Source organism: Parasteatoda tepidariorum, chromosome 4 (genome assembly GCF_043381705.1).
Source record: "Parasteatoda tepidariorum isolate YZ-2023 chromosome 4, CAS_Ptep_4.0, whole genome shotgun sequence".
Classification (NCBI taxonomy): Eukaryota; Metazoa; Arthropoda; class Arachnida; order Araneae; family Theridiidae; genus Parasteatoda; species Parasteatoda tepidariorum.
In genome coordinates, this window is record NC_092207.1 from 17,838,383 (window position 1) to 17,863,240 (window position 24,858).

The 24,858-nt window shown below is 28.9% G+C and overlaps 2 protein-coding genes across 2 annotated transcripts in view; one reads left to right on the plus strand and one right to left on the minus strand.

Annotated features, from left to right (window-relative positions):
- Nucleotides 1-409: 409 nt before the first annotated feature.
- On the minus strand, nucleotides 410-9,708 carry LOC107457237 (uncharacterized). Its single transcript, XM_016075349.3, has 6 exons — nucleotides 9,551-9,708; nucleotides 7,241-7,296; nucleotides 4,746-4,847; nucleotides 3,831-3,866; nucleotides 1,450-1,476; nucleotides 410-569 (listed from the first exon to the last, which is right to left on the minus strand). The coding sequence occupies exons 1-6, from the start codon at nucleotides 9,648-9,650 to the stop codon at nucleotides 555-557; spliced, it is 336 nt and encodes a 111-aa protein (XP_015930835.1). The 5' UTR covers nucleotides 9,651-9,708; the 3' UTR covers nucleotides 410-554.
- Nucleotides 9,709-19,963: 10,255 nt separating this feature from the next.
- The window catches only part of LOC107457236 (uncharacterized), a 12,721-nt gene continuing 7,826 nt past the window's right edge, over nucleotides 19,964-24,858 (plus strand). The window contains exon 1 of the mRNA XM_016075348.3: nucleotides 19,964-20,127. Within this exon, the coding sequence (XP_015930834.1) occupies nucleotides 20,028-20,127 (100 nt within the window). The 5' untranslated portion in view covers nucleotides 19,964-20,027. The remainder of the gene's footprint in view (nucleotides 20,128-24,858) is intronic.

Genomic DNA, 24,858 nt, shown 5'->3' on the forward strand with positions numbered 1-24,858 from the left:
CACCCCTTTATACCCCATTCATACATCCCATTCATACATCCACAGATCGTAATTTTGACCTGAATTAGAGAACGATCGACCTCCTATCCAGTACCCCCCAGAGGTCTTGATTTGTTATGGGAACATGGAGGACTTTAGCGACTTGACAGATTTAACGTGCATCAGTCACTTTACTACACGGAGTCTTCGACTGGCGGGGTTCGAACCCACGAGCTCTCGGACATTGGCCCAGCGCCCTACCGACCAGGCTATCCTGGCCTCGCAAACAGTTGCGGGAAGAGTAGACATCGACAGTGTCAACCTTCATCTATGTAGAGGTACACACCATAGAAACGAGTTTACATGTCTTATACACTAAGGAATTGGAATTGTATTTTTGTAGTGGTAGATACATACTACACAGTGTATCTCAGTTTTTAATCACCTTTTATTGAAAAATAAACTTTTATCAAGCAAATAATAATACACTGGGTATTTTTTGTTCCTTTTTGTGACAGTTGTGATGATTTTTCTTGATCTTCATTTGACTTGATTTAATGATTTTTCCTTCCTCCTTACGACAGGCATTCCTAAAAGAATAACGATAGTAATTTTAATATAAAATGCCATTAAAAAAAGTCAAGCAAATTCTTACGTCGAACATAATTAAATACGCAATTTTTTAATATTTATTTATTTACAGTATAATTAATACACAGTATAATTTAATTAATATTTGTTTATTCATTCTGCTTTTTTATATCTTATTATTCGGCACATCTAAGAAAATGATAAATTTTTCAAACACTAATATTACCCGTTTGCATTACGGTTTAAATTTTTAAAAAAGTAAACATTTTGAATGCATTTTACTTTATGACTATTTCTTTGGATTTCCTGCCAATAAAATAGCTTAGCTGAAAAACAATAAACTAACTGCTATTATTTAAATGCTATTCAACTACTATCTAAAATTTAAAAAATATTGTTATTTACTTTTACCTTGCTCTTAAAATTATTTATATTTATGTTTAAAAAAGAAAAAATACTATTTTTATTATAAGGACATTCTTAAAAAAGCTTTAAGTTCTCATAGTTAGAGGTTCTGAAAGCAAATTAAGACATAAATATTGCCATTCGAGGTAAATATATAATTTTTCAACACTTTTCAGTTTTATGAAAAATTTAGAAACAATCTTTTTAATTTTTCTTTATTTTTTAAATGCGTCAGAGATAATTTACGAATATCTACATCATACTCATTATTTGTTTAAGTATAATAAAGATTAAAAAATGCAGAATAATACATGCGTTTGTAAAGCTTCAAGAATGTGTTAGAATTTTGATAAGTTAACAGCAGTATTATGAGACATATAAATATGTGCAACTGCTTAAAAAATAATAAAAACACATCCATTAAAAATTGTTATAAGGAAATAAGAATTCACAAAAATGCAGCATTTTACTTACTTGCGTTTTCTTAAATTTATTCAAATCCTGTGAATAAAAAAATTTAGTTTATCATATTATATTAAAACACTTTATTAATTTATTTCTAACATACTATAGTTAATAATTGCTCATTTATCCATTTGTATTGCATTACAAATGAAAAAATAAGAATTTTATTTTTCAGTCTAAAATTTTTTTCTTAAATACTGAAAATTTAGTTTTTATATTCTTATACCAATATTTTTTAATTGATGTTGATAATATTTGTATTAATTGCTCCCGACTTTCATCTCAAAATTTTGAGGAACATAAAAATAAATATTTAAAACTGAGTAAAAGTAATTATATTTACTAAACTCTTTTTGTAATTCATTGACTTAATTTTATGTGATTTGCAAAGTTGTATGTCTCAAAAACGGTCTAGACTATTTGCTAGTACTTTAGAAAAATTCAGATACCGGGCAAACCTTTGCAACTTGCAGTCTCTTTATTTTGTTCTAAATATTTGTAATTCTAAATGTCTAAAAACAGACAAGACTAGTCAGTAGTTTAAGTAAATTATTTATACTGGAGAAATAGGAGTCTTCGCCGCCTCCTTCAAACATTTCTTACAACAAGATTTGCGTTTAGTTTTCAATTGCCTTTCTTAACCCATCTGTCAATAGTTTTGTACAAAAACAAATAAAAACACTTCTTGCATTTTTCCGATGTAATTATGTAAAAAGATTCCTGTTACCCATTGGAAATTTAACTGATCAGTACCAGAAGAAACTAAAAGGTTAATCTTATCAGGAAATCAGTTACTTGCATACTTTCTAGACAATGAGAGATTTGTTTCTATTTTTTATTCCAGTTAAAGAAAAAATGTACATCTATTTCTGTATTTGATAGCTAACCACTAATGTTGATAGTGCACTTTATTACATTTTGCATTTTATTACATAACATTTATTTCATTAAATTTGTAAACATTTGTTTTTCATTATATTTTAGATTCAGAAATAATGAAAAACGTTGATTATGTATTTATTTACACATTATATTCTAGAGAATGAGAAACACTGTGACTGACTCGATAATAAATCGTATCTGTTACTTATAATTTCCTGATATGAGTTAGCCAATCAAGAGCAGGCAATTGTTAAAGTATGTTAGGCCGATTAATACAAAAATTATTTATAGCATTAACAAAATGACAAAAGCACAGATCAATTAGTTGATTAATGCATAAAAGTAGAACATACTCAGAAAAAGAACAACCAGCACTTAAAATTAATGTTCGAATCATGGAATGACCCGTTATCATTAAAGGTGGAAGTTGACTCACTAAAGCTGTTTTATTGCCTCTAGATGGCCTTCAAAATTTAATCCAAAATTATTATAAATCCGAAATTTAATCCAAAATTATTATGGATTAAATAACAAAAACTAAGTATGAAAAAAAGCACAAAACATTCATATAAATCAGGGAATTACAGTTGGAAAAAACTCAGGGATAAGAAGAATATCAAAAATACTAACCCTAGCTATAAGAGAACTAGCTTTAAAAGAAAAGTAGGATTAAAAAAAATAAAAATAAGGAATAAAAAAATTAAAAACTCTTCGGAACTAAGATGAATGTTTCAAAATGTTAGGATAAGAACAATATCAAAAATACTAACCCTAGCTATAAGAGAACTAGCTTTAAAAGAAAAGTAGGATTAAAAAAAATAAAAATAAGGAATAAAAAAATTAAAAACTCTTCGGAGCTAAGATGAATGTTTCGTTCTTTTCTTTTTTTATATTTACCATTATCTTCTTACAATTAAGTTTTTAAAATTAGTATCCAGAAATTGTTACAAAGTTTGAAACGAAAAAAATATTTTTTGAAATAAATTTTATAAGAGTTTGAAAATTATTGACTTCACGGATGAGTTTTTTTTCGCCTCAAAAGTACTAACGCCTGTTAACCTGCGCTGTATAGTGTTGTGATGTCAGCCGACGTCACCTACTGTCATTATTAACATTACGTCATTATTATTATTATTAACAACGTCATTATCATTATTAGCGAACTAATGACGACTGCCTGTAGTTGCTGAACAGCGGCGCTGCCTCACCGATCCAGAGAGTATATAAATACGTTACTAATAGATGCTCATCGCTAATCTTTGCTACTTAAAGGTAGTATGTTATTTGTTATGTTTTGTTGGTTTATTAAATATAGATTTTAAGTTATCGTGTTTCGTAATTGGAATACTTCGTCAAGGTTGCACACAGTTTAACAACTCTGCTCCTATGAATGACGTACTCTGATACAACACGTCTTTCTATATCCATTTGTTCAATGCATAAAAAACTAAGGCCTGGTATTGTTTGAGTAAAACACGTATAAGTTTTTATACAATAACAATACTTACATCACCCTCAAGTTTACTCAGCAGGCACTCGCAGCACTAAAAAATTAAAAAAACGAAATTAATGCAACATATTAGAACAATAAATTTAAAAAAAAATTGTTGTGCCAGAAACATTACGTGAATAAAGAAAAAATATCTGTTGTAGTACTTATTAAGCTCTTGTCTTCAATCGAGTACTTGCAACTGAAGAAGAAGTGAAGTGATTATGATTTATGATCATGTGATTTAAATCAGACGACGTCAAGTGTGTGTGTCGAACCTGATCGGCTTTTGAATCGACAAATGTCACAATTTACGAACGATGACGTCACTTGCAGGTATATAAAACCAGCAAAGTTTTTTAGGTTGCATTGACTATCAGCAAAGTCTTAATTTACGCAACACTGACTTGAATTTGACGATTAATCTTAATTCGAATTGTTTCTTTATTTTAATAAAATTTTGGATCCCATGTCTGTGCTTAAAGGAGAGCTGTGAAGTCGGAGTTGAAGAAAATTTTGCAAGAGTCGTAGTCTGAAAAATTTTACTCGACTCTGACTCCGGTTAGTGTAAAGTTAGGTTCTATAGGTTAAAAGAAGGGTAATTTTTTGCTTTATGAAAATTAATTAGGCAAATATTTATAAATAATACGTGAACAAAACTATTACTCAAATGAGTATTATGACAAAGCGACTATGTGACTGTCAACAATCACCAATTTCGGTCATTCAGAGTAATATATATATTAAATATTTATACTGGTTTTAGATTATATGAATTTTAGCAGACCACATTTCATATTTATTAAGCGGTCTCCCTTTCTTTTTTTTCCGTTCTCACAGTAAAGAGGTTAACTATGTTCTTCCAATTAAATGGTGGAAACAATTATTACCCTTAAAACTATCTAAGATAATATTAAATTAAATTGCTACAAACGCTTTTCAGTTCTTCTTCAGAGGATTCGCAAAACTTTGATTCCATCTCATTTCCGCAAACTGGTGCTTGTTCTTTGCATCCTGTACCCTCAATTTTGTCGATCTGGAAAACATAATTTTAAAAAAATTGAAATCTAACACCATCAGAAAATAAAGCAAAGTTTCGTGTGTAAGATAAAATTAAAAGTGAACGCCGTAAATAACTTTTGATATAACAATTGGATTTTCATGGACTGGGACTTAATTTTAATGGTATAAGAATTTAGCCTTAAATATATTAGTGCAGGCGATATTTTAAGTTACTGAATTAGACGAAACAGCGGACTTTCTCTGAGCAAACATGCCTTTTCTTGACGCTCAAGATATTTTTAATTTTTTTTTTATATCCATCGTTGAACAGCCGACACAATTTCGGGTTTACGACTACTAATGTTCAACTCCGCAGCCTTGTGATTTTGAACAGATCCATGAGTTTCCTTGTCTTCTGGATTGGTATTGATTTGTTATGGGAACATGGAGGACTTTACGACTCGACAGATTTAACGTGCATCAGTCGTCATTTACTACACGGAGAGTCTTTGGCCGGTGGGGATCGAACCCATACACTCAAGATTAAGGGGGTGGTAGTCGCAAACTGGAAAATATAGTCCCCGTAGTTGGTCAAGAGAGCAGATATTAATTTTACTGTTTGCTTTTTTCTCTATATCATCATAGTAAGTCGAAACATTTTTCGCACACGATTATTTCGCACACAATTTTTCAAAGATAGTTCCATGCAAAAAATCATTTTGAATGATTATATGTTATTTATTATAATCATTTATTATTTTTTTATAATTTATTGTTTTTTGTAATTTATAATTTCATTTAATATCAGTCGAAGAAATTTTGAAACTCAAGGTATGAAAATTTCCATTTCATTTTAAAGAATGGAGCTTTAAATATCAAAATATAAAATTTGAACTAACTGGGTAGAAATGGAGTGGTGCCTCCTAGCTTATTAAAAAATCGTAAAACTCGACATAGCTGTTTAAAAAAACATATAAAGAGGATGCATTAAAACTAAAGTAGTAATCTAAGTACATCTCTCTATGTAGAAAAATNGATGTTTTTTATTTTTTCAAACATAGATTCTTATTTTTCAGATCCACGTAATCGTTCATTTCCTGAAGATTAACATGTTGACAAAATGCTCTTACATAAAGCTAAAATAATCGTATAATTTAGAAAGAAAATTTTTGGGGGGTTCTTGTGGAAAATAGTAACTTTAAAGAAAAGAACAATGATTAATGAGGAGCAATTATCCAGCATTGATGAGCGGAGCGAGTAGGGAGTGTCTTCTCCTAGCTTATTAAAAAATAGTGTAAGTCGACGCAGCTGTTAAATTTATTTCTGCAAAAACTGTAAGACTTAGAAAGTGGAAATTAAGAAAGTGTTTAGAACATGTATTAGAATTGCGAGGAAATAATGAAATTCTACATTCGATAGTAATTTTGAGAATTATTAACAATTAAACGCGCAAAAAAATACCTCACCGGATGCTCTACGGACAACAGAAATGCAACAAAAGAGTTGAATTTTGATTTTTTTTCCGCTAAAAATTTAACTCGAGTTGTTGTTTTTTTAAATTCCAATTTGTTTCAAAGTTATGGAGTTGAAGTTTTAGAAAGTTTAAGATCTTTCTTTTTACAAATTTTCTCTCATTCTCTTTTGTTTTCTATAATGAATACTTTTCTGTTGCTATAAAAAAAAACTTTTTTATTTCTCTGGAGATGTTTATTAATATGCTCACCCTTAAATTGGTGTGCAAAATAGCAAAAAAAAAAAAAAAAAAAAAAGAGAGCAAGGAAGCAGAAAAAGAGAGATTAGATTTTCTCAGATGTAAATTTAAAAATTTTTACATAAATTTTTAAAAAAATTTATAAAATTTTTTTTTATTTGAGAGAGATAAAAACTATCTCCTATTATAACTATTATAATTATATATTAGCGTCGTTAGCGAGTAAAATTACTTTTCATTAGTTTCTTTTTATTATGTCCAGCATTTTGTATTCTTTTAAATTTTTTTCAAGTACTGTTAAATAATCTTTGAATTCAGATATAACCATTTATTTTGCTACAATTACTAAGAAAATGCTGTTACCTAATAGTATAATAATTATGTCATAAAATGATTTATGTTTTTTTTCTTTTGAAGAGATATCTACTTTAAAGAAGAAAAAAAGAACAAAAATGAATGTAAAATAATCCTGGGGGTGGGAGAATGGAACGAGCAGAAAACAAAGCCTTTTTTAAGGGGAAAAAGTGTAATCAAAGCCGATTGAATCATGTTGTTTCTGATCAATTACAGAGAAATCGGGGCTTAAAATAATTTGTCTAATCTTAAAGGCCTTTCTTGCGTTAAGTAAACCCATTTTACTCCAAATGCACAGAATAAGAAAAAGTTATTTTTTTACCTAAAGTTTTTAGAAAATAAACTCTGAGTATGCAACTTACTAATGGTCCAAGATTTTTCTTCATGCAGCCAATTTTCTCCATATCCTTTTCAACACCTGCAAATGTCATTAAATGTATGAGAACTCAAAAACGTTAATTGCGCAAATCAGGCAAATGTTTTCAAAATATACACTGAAACACATAATAGATGTGAACACTTGACTACATTCATTAAACGTATTATTGCATACAATATTCTCTTTTCCTTATGCTCATTCCCAAACAATATTGAAATTACTATATCATCATTTTTTACTAATCACAACTGTAAAATTATGGTGAAAATTACCGTTACTTTACTGTAAAATAAATTTTTACCGGAATATGTTTAGGAACAAAAAATCTTATATACCGTAATTTTTACAGTAATCATTTCCGTAAAATCACTGAATCACTCTAATTAAATAAATATTGCTGTAAAAATTTATTATTATTTCGCGATAAAAATAGATGTTACAGTAAAATGGATTTTATGGATGATGAGCCCAAAGTGCCGGTACTTCATACTGTAATTTTATCAGGAAATTTTTTATAGTGCACTAGAAATACATTGGCGTTCAAAACTTTGCGACCAGTATATTTTTTTATATAATTTTCCCGTTTTTGTCTTTTTAAATGAAGGAAAAACAAATAATTTTATTTTATTTATTATTATAACCAAATTTTATAACTTAAGTACATTTTTAATATTATTATTTGCATTAAGATATTTAAACATAAAAGCTAGAATAAATTACACCATTCTCCTGGTTAAAAGTACTCGTCGGTTAAAAGTACTAATAAGTTTTCAACTAAATTCTTTAATTAGAAAGTTTCAAATGTTATCTATTCTTAAAATCTCGTTAAAATTCTGACAAATTATTTCATTTGTCATTTTTTTAAAACTAAATTGTAAAAATTAAAGATTTAAATGAGGAGAAGTGATAAAAATAATAAATGACATCGCCAATTTTAATCAGCTGATTGATAAATGAGTTGCAAAATGAAAAGGAATTATTTAATAATATAGAGAATTGTGTTATTAAATCAATGATTTTAAAAAAAACAACGAGTCTAAAATAATAAATTAAATCATTGCTTTAAATAAGTTGATTTGAATCGACATCTTCTTACATAATATGCATTAGTCACTAAATGAAAATAAATTATTCACAATATTGCTGAATCAATAACTGAAAAGGAAGAAGGGATTAAAGTAATAAATGAAATCGCTGATTTCAATCAGTACCCACAGGTAGATAATACCCATAGGATAGTAAAAACAATGATTAATAAGATAGTTGAAAATAATAATTTATTACATCTTTTTATCAATATTGAAGTAAATAAATGATTTAATAATAAATGAAATTGCTGATTTCAATCAGTACCCACAGGTAAATAATACCCATAGGATAGTAAAAACAATGATTAATAAGATAGTTGAAAATAATAATTTATTACATCTTTTTATCAATATAAGAAATAAATGATTTAATAATAAATGAAATTGCTGATTTCAATAAGGAACCCACAGGTAGATAATACCCATAGGATAGTAAAAACAATGATTAATAAGATAGTTGAACACCCTGTAGTCGACACCCTGTAGGATGGTATGCATAAGTTACTTATTAAAAAGGGATTGCTTACTAAATATCGTGAATCAATGATTTAACAAAAAGAAGTGATTAAAATAATAAATGAAATAGCTGCTTTTAATCAAATGACTCAAATAGGCACCCTGTTGGATGGTATGCATAAGTTACTTGTTAAAAAGGATTGTTTATTAAAAATAGCTGAATGAATTATTTAAAAATATGATTAAAATAATAGAGAAAATCGCTGATTTAAATCAGTTGATTCAAATTGAAACCCTGGTAGATGGTATGCATAGGTTACTTATGAAAGTTTATGCCTCGTCGTTAAGTCAATGATTTAAAAAAAAATTAAAATAATACTGGAAATCGATGTTTTTTATCAGGTGATTAAATCGAAACCCTGGTAGATGGTAAGCATAAGTTACTTATCAAAGTTTTGGAAAAATCGTTGAGTTAATGATTTAAAAAGATGATTAAAATAATACAGAAAATCGATGATTTTAATCAGTTGATTCAAATTGGAACCCTGGTGGATGGATTGCATAAGTTATTTATTAAAGTTGAGTTAAAATCGTTGATTCAATGATTTCAAATAATGATTGAAATTATACAGAAAATCGATGGTTTTAATTAGTTAATTCTAATCGAAACCCTAACAAATAGTATCCATAAGATATTAGTAGTATGCAGAGGCTTGTTGAATAAAATAGAAATAATTTTCAAATCTTACACATGGTACTTTTCATTTTATCATAGTCGACATCTTTACCGGCACAGAGTGTTCCCGCGACAAATATCAAGCAAATTACTGAAAGGATAAGTGCAGACATTTTTGTGGCGAAGTTTGCTTGAAAACTCAAAGATGTCGAAGTGTGTAATAATTTTAAAATTTAACATGAATATTTTATATATGATGAAACAAGGAAAAAATTCAAAACTATATCTGTTTGTGATGTAGCGTTTTTATCACGCTATAACTAATATTTCTTCTTTTAGGAATAATACTTTATTGTTGGCAAGGGGTTATAAAAAATGCTCTAAAGGAAGTTACCATTGACACAAATAAGCAAAAAAAATTTTTTTTTAGGAATTCTTTACAATTCCAAATCATTGGCAAAAGAAAACACCTCACAAGAGAATGACGTGTAATATTTCATAGCAAGTTTGTGAAAAACATGCAAATTTGAAGAGAAAAAAAATTAATGAACATCTATAAGCAATTTTCTATTTTCATTTATATTTTCTATTTTCATATAATAGACAATACCTTTATATATATGCAAGTACCTTTTTCCTTGTATTCAAGTCAGATTTTACACTTATTATAAAACGAAATATCTTTTTCTTTGTCTGCTCAAATACTCAACTGAACCTTCAGTCAATACCTAAATCACGAAGGACTCAAATTGATAAATTACACTCTGGTCCTTTGGTGTTGTGAATAAATCTGGAATTAAAATTAGGTCAAAATTTAAAATGATACGTTGTAAAATTTTTATTTTTTTTACAAATAGCTCGTTATTTTAAAATGATATGCAGTGAAATTCTTAATATTTTACTAAAAGCTAATTAAAATTTCAAATGATACGTAATGAAATTTTTTATATTTTACTAAAAGCTGATTAAGATTTGAGACAATACGTAGTGAACGATTTAATATTTCACTAAAAACTAATTAAGATTTAAGATGATACGTGGTGAAATGATTAATCTTTTACTAAATGCTAATTAAGATTTGAAATATAAGTAGTGAAATTTTTAATTTTTTTCTGGGAGCGTATAAAAAAAATGCAGAAAAGGAAACTATTTTTTGAGGCATGATATACTAAAGCTGGTAAAGTATAATAAAAAAAATTGCACTTAAATAAATTAAGTCTAACTAATGTTGGATCTCATTCAAATAAACAAATTCTGTAAACAAAAAATAAAATCAATAACAAAATACAAATTTTAAAAACTATGTTTTTAAGCAAACTGAAAAGAAAATAATAATTTTATTTTAATTTTACCTGTTTTAAAAACCCGTAGCAGAAACACACTTTTGAAGGAAGGAGGGGAATTTTCAATAGCGATAGAAATGAATAACTTAAGTTATTCTATCTATATATGCAAGTGTTTTGTTTTAAGTTTGATAAAATAAAAATTATTTTCTCCTTTTTAGTCAACTTGAAAACATAGTTTTTAAAATTCTTGCTTTATTTTATGATTTTCTTCCTTTCAGTTTTATGTCTGTTTATTTCTCATCGTCAAAAAATGTCCAAAAATTCTATTGGCGATACATTTTTCCTTACATTATTTATGAAAAATTGCAACTTGAATTGTCATCAGGCACAGATCTTCAATTGAAATTTGAGCAAAGTAGCTAGTCGGAAAATAGAAAAAATTTGGAATGATGATGTATTACTTTCAAGAATAATATAGCGATAAATTCTGCTTCTTACAACGAGAAAACAGCATGACCAAAACTACTGGAATATGGTCAAATCTACCATGTTTCCGGCTCTATGGCCGTTGTGAAATAAACAATAAAATGTAATCTTATACGGGAGAAAATTTCAAATGGGGTACAATTTGGTAATTTTGTTATATCTTAGAGGATAGCATAAAAACCAGTTATTCGGTTGAATTTACTTTTCAGTTTTATACTTTTTACTAAGTATGGGGGAATAGGAATTAAAATTTTCAAAACCAAAATTTCTGCAAACGGTTCCCATATGGAAAAAAAATTACCAAATGAATCGTTTAAATACGATATTGTTTGGTTTTATTAACCTGAATGATTGTTTATATAGCGAAAGACATTATCGTACACTGCGGTAATTTTACAAGAATTTCTTACACTATGTAGTGACCAGAAACCAATTAAAACTTGCATTGTTATAAAATACGGAGCACCAATAAAAATTTTACTTCTTTAGCTAGTCGGAAAAGGGTTGAAATTTTGAGCGCAAAATTCCATCTTCGCAGTCACGAAAGCTAATCAATCCATCAACCAAAAATCCTTATTTACCTTGTATTTTAAACAAAAACGCTTTCAACACAACTTTTAAAAGAAAAAATTGTGTTTCAATATTTTGTAATTTCTTTAGAAAAAAAAGATATATTTGAGGTATCGAGGTTGTTTTGAGATATATTTGAGGCTGCCGAGAAAACAACCATAAAAATTGCACCTCATAAAGGTTGTAAATGAGGTGTACGAGGTTGTTTTACATGCACTTCAGCTCAATTTGAGGTTATTTAAAATTCTCTTAAAATCAATCACCAGGCTGATGCGGTGATTTTCAAGGTAATGAGGTATAAAAAATCTACCTTACTTCAACTAAAAAGTGTGAGGTTGTCACTGAGATGTATGAAGTTATTTTTTTATACCAAACTTACTTTGAGATTGTTTAAAATTCACTTAATATCAACCCAGACTGCTAAGGTGATTTCAAAGGTAAACCAGGTTGTTTTTCTGACACTTGTAATAAAAGAGTTATTTATGAGGTATAAAAATTTCACGTTATTTCTACTAAAGAGAGTCAGGTATTTATTAAGGTGTATGAAGTCATTTTATTTATACCTAAGCTTATAGTAAGGTTGGTTAAAGTTGCTTACATATCAACCAGATTGAGGAAGTGATCTTTAAGGTATGCAGGTTGTTTTTCTGACGCTTATAACAAAAGAGGTATTTTTTTGATATAAAAAAAATTACCTTATTTCAACTAAAGAAAACCAGGTACTTATTAACCCTTACGAAAAAATCGAGGTATAAATGAGGTAATTTTCAAAGGTATAAAGCAGGTTGTTATTTAAATACGTTGTTAAGTTGAAAAGGGTGCAAATGAATACCTCAAAGTTAACAGCAAATATACCACCAGAGGTATATATGCATCAACCTGAGGTATTTAATTTTTGATCTGTAACGAGGTATATATTTATTACTTTAAGGTGTTTCATTTTCAGCCATAGGTTATTGCTTATCAACCTGAAGTATATTTTGTAACACTTGTGGAAGTATTTATTCAACAACCTGAGGGTGTTTCATTTAATACTTCAGGTTACTTCAAATCTACCTCAGGTGTATTTTTTGACAGTTCGAAAGGTAATTTTTTAGTAACGTGAGGTGTATTAGTTTCGACCTCAGGTTATTATTTTTCAACCTCAAGTGTATTTTTTAACCGTTGGATAGCTTGATTTTTATGAACGTTAGGAGTTCGATGTGCTACTTTAGGTTGTTATTTTTCAACCTCAGGAGTAGATTTATATAGTTGTTGAAATATTTATTTATCTACCTAAGGTGTGACATTTTACACTTCTGGTTATTATAAATCAACCTCAATATTTTTTGACACTTGAAAAGGTTATTTTTTATTAACGTCATATATTCCATGTTTTATCTTAGGTCATTATTTCGTAACCTTAAGTATATATTTTTGTATTTTTAGAAGTATTAATTTATTATGTTGTTGTTGTAGTTGATTTACGTCGCACTAGAACTGCACAATGGGCTATTGGCGACGGTCTGGGAAACATCCCTGAGGATGATCCGAAGACATGCCATCACAATTTTGATCCTCTGCAGAGGGGATGGCACCCCCGCTTCGGTAGCCCAACGACCTGCACGCGAAGTCGAGCACTTTACGGTAGCACAGTTTAACGAGGACCAATACCGCACACCCTCGGTCCCTACGCAGACTGATCCAAGTGGGTCACCCACCTGCACACTGACCGCAGCTAGTGATGCTTGACTTCGGTAATCTGATGAGAACCGTGTCTTAACGATCAGTCCACTGCGGGACATTAATTTATTAACCAAAGATGCGACATTTTACACTTCAGGCTTATATATCTCAACCTAAAGCTGTTTTTTTCTAATATTTACAAAGGCAATAATTCCCAAACGTGAGGTGTTATACGGTCCACCTAGTTTATTAATTTTTAACCTCACTACATAAAGAATATTATATATATATAAAGATATTATCTATAATATATCAAGAATAATGTATATCATTACATTTTTTCACTAGTAGAGATCATTTATCAACCTGAAGCTTTTAATGTTATACCCTCGTCAGTAATTGCTTCTTTTTTAAGCTATAAAAGAAAGTTTCAAACGCATAATTCTTCTCTTATTTTAATAGATTGAATTACATCATCTTGAAATGACACTTATCCGAATTCTACAGGAGAAAAATTATTTTTTAGAAGATAGTTGTCTAAGGTGCTTGAATTTTCAAAGCTATAAAACAGCAAATTTAAATAATTAGTCAGCTGAAATTCAAATTACTTTAATTTAAAACTAAAATTTCATGTTTTTGCAAACCAACAAAATTATTTTAAATACTGTTTCCGTCTACCTGTTGAAAATTGGAAGTATTGAAACCTAAAAGAAAAAATATGAATTAGTAAGAAAGTCATATTTACAATAATAGTAACAGGTTTTAAAATATTAGAAATTCTTTTTTTCATCATTTAAATTAACTGGATGAAATTAATTTTCGTTTTCGGATAAATGGCATTCCACTTCTGCCATTTGTATTCAATCCTCCTAATTAAAAAGCATGACAGGTATAGCTCGTTCACCAGGAGTTGGCACTTGGCTCCACCTTCATCACGTGGTATGCGACGATACTATTTCGCTATTTTTGGGAGAACGTTGTGAGCAATCCTGAACAATGTTGCTATTTGGCGATCGTTTGGCAAAAATATTTATTTCGCAAACTTTATGTGCATATTTTTAACAATGAATATTTCATAAATTTGATGATATTTTACACTATTTTTTATGATATTTCTTTCTTTTGAGTGAATAGTTTGTCCTTTATGAGACATTTCGCTGGGGGAACAACAGTTTCTAAATTTAAACTATATTTAATTAGCTAGTGTAACAAAAGGTATATTAGCAGATGATAAAGCAAAGTAAGTGAAAAAGAATTCACTTTCTGTGTTTGGCGCAAATTAAGGGTTGTCTCAATTTCAACAACGGAGATGTTTTTCCTCTTACTCCCCCGCGCTGAAATGAACTCTGCGTCCGAGGAGGTGGAGTCAAGTGTCAACTCCTGATGAACGAACTATACCACAGTCACGAAATAAAATGCACTGAAGAAAGTACTACTATTAATAACATTTACAGAAATTTAAATATATAATTCCAATCTTATTATAAAATTTTAACACTTTTTATTTTCCCATACATCTGGTATCAGTTGTACTTGTAAGTTTAATAATTACTATTTCTTTCTTTTTTTTCTAACAAATCTTTAAACTCAATAAACCTAGTCTATATTTTTAAACTTTTTGTCATATTTCATAAAACTAATAGCTTTGTTTATAAATTTTTGATGTTGATTTCGTAAGGAACTTCCGTTATTGTTAATCACATCAGAGTTTCTTTAAAAATAGTTATTTCAATATTTTTTTAATCAATGTCATCAAGAATCAACAATCATTTAATTAATACAAATTTTAAAGTTACGTACCAATTTTTATGCATTTGTTTACATTCAATCGAATAAAAATAATTTCAAGCTGATAAGGAGAATTTTTTTAAAGTTGGGCGTAATTTTATATGAGGAAAATATCTAAGAGAGAACGATATGAAATAATACTTTTAAAACAAGTTGAGTAAAATATCTCCTATATAACTTATAATACAGAGCAGAATACAATTAATAGTTAGTTGTTACAAACATTTGTTTAAATATAAAAACATATCCCATAGGATGTAATTCAAAAAAATGCATGAAACTTTCAAACAATAAATTGTTTTATTTGCAATTGAGTTTTATTCAATTCAACAATACAATTGCATTAGAAACAATACTGACTTATTTCTAAATAATTTAAGATTTTCGAAATTCGCTAATTTTTGAAGTAGTGAAACATAAACAGCTGCATAAAAATGCTCATAACATTGAAACAAATTGTCATATAAACTTGAAATCAAATTTTATTTAATTCTGCTTAATATTCTAATAATTAATAACAATCTGATTAGTAAATAATTAACATGGGTTAATTTCGAAAAATAACATGTAGTGAAAAATAGCATTTTTGTGTTCAAACATGAAAAAGTGAGTTAGCATAGTTACTAGTTTTCAATTATTAAATAGCAGGCAAACTATTGTTATCAACAATTACATTAATTAATTTAAGAAAAATGAAACAAAAGTTATATTTGAATAAATGGCAAACAATAAAATATACTGGGCGTAACCTGCTGTAACGATTCACCAGTAACATTACACTAAACAGCGACGAGAAATATTCCGATTATTCTCTCTTATTACTAAGCCTATAACAATAGCCTCCAAGAATATCCTCCGACTTAAATTATTTAAGATTAGGACTCGTCTTTAAAACAAAAATAATAAAATTTAAGTTTGAAAATTGAAGCATATTTAATTAAAAGTGATAAAACTAAATTAATAATCTCTAACACACTTACTGAATTTCGCATAGACTTTTGATTGTCAACACACACGCCATTCGCCGGCTCGTACGAAACTCTGGGAAGTGAGCTAGTTAATATGAAGTGTACTTTAAGCAACCTCAAAATAAGCTTAAGTATAACTAAAATGACTTCATACTCTTCAATAAATACCTGACTCTCTTTAGTTGAAATAAAGAAAAAATTTTATGCCTCATAAATACCTCTTTTGTTACAAGAGTCAGAAAAATAACCTAGTATACCTTAAAAATCACTTTATCAGTCTGGTTGATATGAAGTGTATTTAAAACAACCTCAAAATGAGCCTAGGTATAAATAAAATGACTTCTTTCACCTCTATAAATATCCCACTATCTTTAGTTGAAATAAGGTAAATTTTTTTATACCTCATAGTACCTCACTCTCTTTAGTTGAAATAAGGTAAATTTTTTATACCTCATAAATACCATAGTTGAAATAAGGTAAATTTTTTATACCTCATAAATACCTCTTTTATTACAAGTGTCAGAAAAACAACCTGGCATACCTTAAAAATCACCTCATCAGCCCAGTTGACTTGAGGTGAATTTTAATCAACTTCAAAATGAGCTGAAGTGCATGCAAAACAATCTCCGTACACCTCAATTACAACCTTTACGAGTTATAATTTTTATGGTTGTTTTCTCAGCAACCTCAAATATACCTCATACATACCTCAAAACAACCTCGATACCTCAAAAGTACCTCAAAACAACCTCAAATGTACCTTAAATTTTTGTAAGGGTTGGTGCAAGAGTGGGCGCCGTTGCCCCAGGGATTGATAAAAACCCTGGTAAACAGTATGAAACGCAAATGCGAGGTTTGAGTAGCTGTTAGAGGCAATCATACACCCTAATACACATGTTTTTCTCTGACTGATAGGTTCTTGTTCTACTGCTGTGCTGGAAAAGCAACCAGTTTACTTATTTTGGGTGCAGATTGTGCCCATTTTTGCTTTCCTTTTTATTAATCTTATATCGAATGATATACTGGCCAGGTTTGGGTTTTATTTGCTTTGTTAATTTTAATTGCAAAAACCCCATTCGTTCTTTCAATTGTTTTCACCAGTGTAAAATGTACATGCATACATGAGACATACCTATATTTTACATGGGAAACATTTATCATCAATACTATTCCTGTACTCTAAGCCCCCTACCGGAAAGAACGTAACCTTACGGCAATCTTAAGTAAGGAATTTTCTTCTTATTGTCACCAAAATGTTTGTACTAAAAAACTTTTTTCAATGAAGCAAAAATATTGCAGTTTCATCTTAAAAGGATTAAAAATTATTTTTGAAGCATTTTTAAAATGTCTTGTCACTGAGGTAAAATGGTCACTTAGGTCCATGATGAAGCTTTAGCTGGCGTCACACTAGCGATAGTTGTTGTTGTTAATTTACGTCGCACTAGAGCTGCACAATGGGCTATTGGCGACGGTCTGGGAAACATCCCGGAGGATGATCCGAAGACATGCCATCACAATTTTGATCCTCTGCGGAAGGGATGGCACCCCCGCTTCGGTAGCCCGACGACTTGCGCGCGAAGTCGAGCACTTTACGGTAGCACAGTTTAACGAGGACCAATACCGCACACCCTCGGTCCCTACGCAGACTGATCCAAGTGGTCACCCACCCGCACACTAACCGTAGCCAGTGATGCTTGACTTCGGTGATCTGCTGGGAACCGTGTCTTAACGATCAGTCCACTGCGGTACACACTAGCGATAGGATCAAATTGCCTTTTCCATTAAAATTTCATGACAAGGTGGATTTTAGCTGAGCATACAAGACTTTGCGAAAAGAAACCTTATGATTACCTAGATTTAAGATTACTTTCACCTTGAGACTAGCTTTATTCAAGGATTTTTTTACGCTAAGACAACCTCGATTTAGGGTTTTTATATGGAAGGTTTTTCCCCCAAGGTTTTGGATTAAGGTATTGTGCGTAGAATAGAGCAGTTCTCATTTTAAGATCAGAAGGCTTACACGTAAGCCACATAAAAAACCTTTTTTGGTTTACATTAAAAGGTTTTTTGCTGAGGGAAAATAAACCTTATTTTGCTATCTGGGCCTGGCTCTTACAGATTTTGAACTTTTTACAAATCATGACTGCTGAATCAATATGAATACCAATGTTTAAAATATTTATAATTCTAACTCTTACTTCATGGTTTAGTTTTAAAATATTAGCTTTCAGTAAAAAATTTACATTTTATTAGCTCTCTTCTTATCATAAACTATTTTCATAGTATTAAGATAAATTTACTACATTTAAGTTCAAAAGTCTACTATGCGTAAGAAGAAGAAAAAAATTTTTTTTAATTTTTTTTTTAATGTAAGTTTTACTTTCTGCGTATTTTGCGATAACCCGAAAACTTTTTAAGAAAACTGAAAAATTTTGAAAACAATTATAAAATTCGTTTATCAAAAGATAATTGTCTCGCAGTGTTCGTTAAGACACGGTTCCCATCAGATTACCGAAGTCAAGCATCACTGGCTGCGGTCAGTGTACGGGTGGGTGACCACTTGGATTAGTCTGCGTAGAGACCGAGGGTGTGTGATATTGGTCCTCGCTAAACTGTTCAACCGTAAAGTGCTCAACTTCGCTTGCAGGTCGTCGGGCTACCGAAGTCTGAGTACCATCCCCTCTGCAGAGGATCAAAATTGTGATGGTAAGTCTTCGGATCATCCTCAGGGATGTTTCTCAAATCGTTGCCAACAGCCCATTGTGCAACTCTAGTGCGACGTAAATAAACTACTACAACAACAACCAAAGATAATTCCATGTAAAAAATAACTTTTAGCAAAAGTTTATTATTTTATTTAATATAGTCGAAAAATTGTGAATTGCAGGTACGCAATTTTTCGCAACATTTTAAACAACGTAATTTTACATGAGGAAATTGAAAATCTGATCGAAAGCTGTCGAATAGTTCCTGAGAAATCAAATTTAAATAAGTCGTATTTGTAATTTCTTACATCGTTTGCACTATTTAATAAGCTGTAATTTAGCACAAAAGCCTACAAATTTATGTTGTAACAATAAATAAATAAATAAAAACACTATTAAATTATGCTTTTTCTTTGCGTAATCTTCGAAAATATAAGATAGTGTCTAAACTAACTGAAAATCTAAACATTAGATTAAAAGTTACTATTTTATTTGCCGAACTGTGCTTTTTAAATTTAAACCTTTCGTGATTTAGATTTTTTCATGAGAAAAGCATTATCTCGAAAAATAATGAAAAGTAATTCATGTTTTGAATTGTTTGAAATCTGATTCTGAAAAAATATAAGGAAAAAGGAAAAACAGTTACAAAATGTGACGAATAACAAAGCATAACATGTTTTTCAAATGTTAAAATTACTTCGAAGCCATATAATTCAGGGGAAATTAAAAAAAAAAGTACAATATGTCTTGTCAGTTGTCAGGAAAAACTTCCAATTGTCAAAAATTTTTATTTGAAAAGTATTCTTTACAAATTGTAATTTAGGTATTTGCGTTAATAGGAACATCCTTGATGAAATTTATTGTTAAAATATGCACTTCAACTTATAAAACCCTTGCTTACAATAAGTGTTATTTTTAAGCAAACATTATCAATTACAGCATAATGTGAACATACAAAAACAGATACATTTTAAAAATATCTTTTTCCTTATTTCATCTTGTATAAAAGATTGGGATTTTAAATTTTCAAATCATTCCGCATTTTGAAAATTTTGCATTTTCAACTGAGCATTACCTCTAAGATGTATAAACTCATCCTATCAGCTTTTTGCTTGATTTTTGTTGCTGGAATTGTATCTGCAGGTGATGAAGATGACATTCAAGAAATGAAACAAGCCGTCTGTAAGTTTTACAAAAATATTCTTATTTTTATTTAAAATTATTTTTTATTCATTTAGTAATTTTTAAGTATCTATCTGCTACAGTCAGAACGATCTCTGCCATCAAAAACGATTAAAAAGAGCTATTTTAATCAATTAGTTTAAAAGATAATTTAAAGTTTAAATCAGTAACGTAAAAATAAACAGCGGTTAATATGATTGCTCGTTCTTTCAAAGAGAATTTGAGTAGAACTTATAATCAAAAGAACTTTTAATCTTCTGACGCAGAATTTTTACTAAACATATTTTTTGAACTTTTTTCATTTTGTATTAATTTAGATTAACTAATTTAGATCAACTAACTTAGATCTACTAATTTAGGTCAAAATAAGTGAAAAATGTAATATTTAGCATTTTAATAACTTATGGTTATGAAATTCAGCATGAAACACTCGTTTCTTTTTCTGCGCTAAAAGTAAAATATTTCTAACACGGCTTACTTCCAAACAATAATTTTTCAAACTTGCACTTATTTAGATCGAAGAAAAACAGTTATTCATCATTGAAATTTCTTTAATTTACAAAATAAATTACTAATAAATTTTTGCATGTGAATGAAAAAAAAATTTTAACTACTTATTTTGAATTTTATATTTTAGTCCAAATATAATTCCATACAATCTTACACATTTTTTTTACTGATTATTAGACTGTTATATCTGAATAAAAAATACCGAAATATATTTTGGCTTTATATTTGCAATTTTGCTCTATATTTTTATATTCGTAATTTGAGCGCATGAAAAAAAATGTATAAAAAGGACACCGCTGTCCCATCTGTGTCAAAGGGTAAAAATTAATAGGGAAGCTTACATGATTTATAAATAACATAATAGTCATAAATTAATAAAATAATTTCAAATTTATAAAGTGATTTAGAGTATTAGCTAGAGTATCAATGCTCAAAAATGATTAAAAACAGCTATTTTTAATCAATTAGATTTTTTGAAAAAATGATCATTGATTCAAAATTTATATCATGAAAGTAAAAAGAAACCGCGATTGTTATGGTCGCCCGAGTTTTTAAAGATATTTCGAATAGAATTCTTAAAAATTATTAACTTTGAAAAGTAAATACGAGACTTTCGAAATTAATAAAATCTTCTAGAATATCAACAATTAAAATATCTATTTTAATCAATTAGTTTTTTGTTTAAAAAAAGCATTGGTTTAAAATTTAAATCATTGAAGTAAAAAGAAACAGCGATTACTATGGTTGCTCGAGCTGTTAAAGAGAATTTGATTTGAGTAGTCGGAAGAACTTTTAAAATTAATAAGAAAACTTTTAAAATTATTAAAATAATTAAGTACAATTTTTAATATGGCACCCTTCATGCGCATGCAAGATACCTTGTGTACCATGCTTCGAAAAAAATATTGGAAAACAAAGGGACTATTAATTAAAACTCTTTTTTTCAATGTATGTAACTAAAAATATTTAATCAGTATTTTTTCTTAGAAAAATTAAATTTCTTCCAGAATTTTAATTCTATGTACGTGGTTTAAAGCGAATCCCAATGAATTGTTTTTTAAACTATACAGAACCGAAAAAAAATCATAAAACGTCAGTACAACTTAGATAGTTTGAATGTTGTTTCTTGTAGTAGGGGTTTGTATACACACTGTTAAATTAACATTTTTATATGGTACACAAACATAAGAAGAAAATCATTATATAATGGCTTCTTAGATCATTAGGGAATGAGTAAGAGAAAAGAAATGCTTTTTGTAAGTTTCATTCATTTCAGAAACTGACATAGGTTTACGATGATTTCTTTATATTCGTTTGTTCACTTGACGATGTGCTTATCTGAATACAGGGTGATTCTACGATGCTAGGACGAACAAGGAAAAGTGATTGAGCGTATTGAAACATATGTTTTTAATAAAGGAGAGAAGGGTCTGAATAGATGAATTAAGACATGAACGCAGAATTGACACAGGAGGAGAACTGTGTACAGTCCGCAAAAAAAAAAAAGATATCACCCTAAATAACTTTCGTTCTAATGATCCGATTTTCACGAACTAAGTGTCAATCTTAATGGTTCCTGGGGGTGACCTCAAATATACTACTTAATTAGTGCTAACTAGTAATTAAGTTACGAAATCAGACCCAAAAACGTACTTTCTCTGAATAAACATAAATTTTTTTTCACATATTTGGATTTTTAACCTTCAAAATACAATCTGGGCCGCAATCTGGGAAATATGGTCCCCATAGTTTGGTCAGGAGAGCGATCCGAAGTTCGTACCCCTTAATGTTAATTTCACTTTTTACGTTTTTAGTCATATTTTTAAAACTAATAAAGCAATTCAAAGACAATTTCACCCAGTCATAAAACTCATTTACCCAAAGATAATTTCATGAAAAAAATAATTTTTAATAATTATTAATTATTTTTTACTATTTAATTAAATTGAGGATGGAAAAATTTTGAATTATAAGGTATGAATTTTTTTATACCATATTAATCCACATATTTTTCAATTGAAAAATCTAAAGTTTCAACTGTTTTCCTTTATTAGAAGCTGAGAAAAATTAAAATTAATTATTTTAAAAAACATAATTTGGCGACAATAAGGAAATGATTAAATGGGGCGATTAATATTAAAATGTGATAAACTTGCGAAGAACTTGACTTCGTGCGCTTAGTGTAAAATTTCATTCATATTTTTTTCGCTAATAATCGTTTGCTAATCTTTTTTTATTTATTTATTTCTAACTATAAAATACAATATTTCCTTTTTAGTCGCTTGATAATTTATTTGCAATTTAGTAAAGAAATTTGAATAAAACATTTTGAATAAAAAACACTTTATTCAAGGAATGTATCTAGTTTTATAAAATAAGATATGATATGATCTTCTGATAGAATATGATTATACACCAGATTGTGCTCATTTAATGTAATTATTTTTTATTTTTTGATTTTGTTTTTCAATAACTGATACAATTTCAATAATATACATACGTATGCATAGAATTGTCTACCCCCCCCCCTTAATTCAAGTGTCTAGATTCCAAATATGTAAAAAAAAATATATGTTTATTCAGAGAAAGTACGTTTTTGTGTCTGATTTCGTAACTTAATTAGTAGTCAGCACTAATTAATTAGCATATTTGAGGTCACCCCCAAGAACCATTAAGATTGACACTTAGTTCCTGAAAATCCGATCATTAGAACGAAAGTTATTCAGGGTGATTCGTTTTTTTTTTGCAGACTGTACATTTCGTATAATCAACGCAAATCAAAGCAAAGTTTTCATTTGCAGCAATACAGTATTAACATTAAATGTTCAAAATTGCTCCAACTAACAGCAATACAAACTTCAGTTGTAATTCCAGCATGATTGTGGACCAATATATTACGACATAGGTGTCCGAAATTTCTTGGATGCGAATTTCGCGGGGGGTTGGATTGGGCGTGGTGAACGATCCCGTTGGCCACCCCATTCGCCAGACTTATTCAGTTTGGATTCATTTTTATGGTAGTATCTGAACACCCATTGACGCACTGGAGGACCTCGTTGCACGACTATCCATTGCGGCTGCTAGCGAGCACGAAATGACTGACATTTTCCAACCTGTTTGCTAATCCCTTCTACGGCGCTGACAATCATGGATTAATGTTGGTGGTTTTAATTGCGAGCGCCCATGTAAGTTAATTTAATACATCACTTTAGAACTGACATTCCTATACGAAAAATAAACATTTTAGTAGACTGTATGGTCACAACAACCAGAGTATGATAAAATTTACCGATCAATGGGAACACCAAAAACCGAAGCGCTTTGGTAAGGATTTTTAGTAAAGTTAACAGTAAAATCTGGTTTTATCATGATGCTGCTTGCTAGTTAATGTGTATGATATGGTAATTTTATAATAATTCCTTAGAACATAGCATAAAAAAGATGTATTTGGTAAAATTTATATTTAAGATTTGTATTTTTACTATATAAAAACGATATATTCGATTGAATTCATAGTTAAGTTTTGTATTTTGACTAATTGAGTACTAATGAGAACTATATAAGTTTGAAAGCCAGAATTTCCAGTATATATATATAATACATAAATAAATACAAGAAAACACGAAGAAAGTTAAGAAAAACAATAAGTATCATTTATTGCGCTTAAGCTGCAAGTAAACAGAACTCATTAGATAAGTTCAAAATGAAGAATAAAACAAAGAAAAATTATAGATATATGGAAAAAAGGGGGGGGGAGAATAATAAGTAAAAAAATAACAAACAGCAGTTTATATATAAAAAAAAAAGAAAAAAAGAAATTTTATTTAAAAAACCGGAAAAAAAAGATATGGGTCATTCTCACGAAAACTGTCATTTTTCAGTTCATAAAATCCCGAAAAAGTAAAGTGACTAAAAATCTCTGAAACATTTTATATTAATAGAAATATGTAATGGCATTATAAAGAAAGTATATATCCTATAAATTATACTTAATATTTAAATTAATTAATTTTTTAAATAATTAATTTATAATTAATTAATTTATAATAATTAATAATTAATTAATTAATTTAATAAATTAATTTATTAATTTTTTAATTTATTTTTCAAATTAATTAATAAGTAAATTAATTATTTTCACTATTTAAAAAGTGAGGGAATGACACTAATAGTGAGGGAATGATATTTTATTTTAATACATGTTTTTATCTAAGTTACATC

Excerpts from the sequence above, each read along its gene's own strand:
- LOC107457237 (XM_016075349.3), bottom strand. The coding sequence starts at position 9,650 with ATGTCTGCACTTATCCTTTCAGTAATTTGCTTGATATTTGTCGCGGGA. Across the intron at positions 7,297-9,550 it reads TAAAATGAAAAGTACCATGT|GTGTTGAAAAGGATATGGAG; the intron begins GTAAGATTTGAA and ends TGACATTTGCAG. Across the intron at positions 4,848-7,240 it reads AGAAAAATCTTGGACCATTA|ATCGACAAAATTGAGGGTAC; the intron begins GTAAGTTGCATA and ends TATGTTTTCCAG.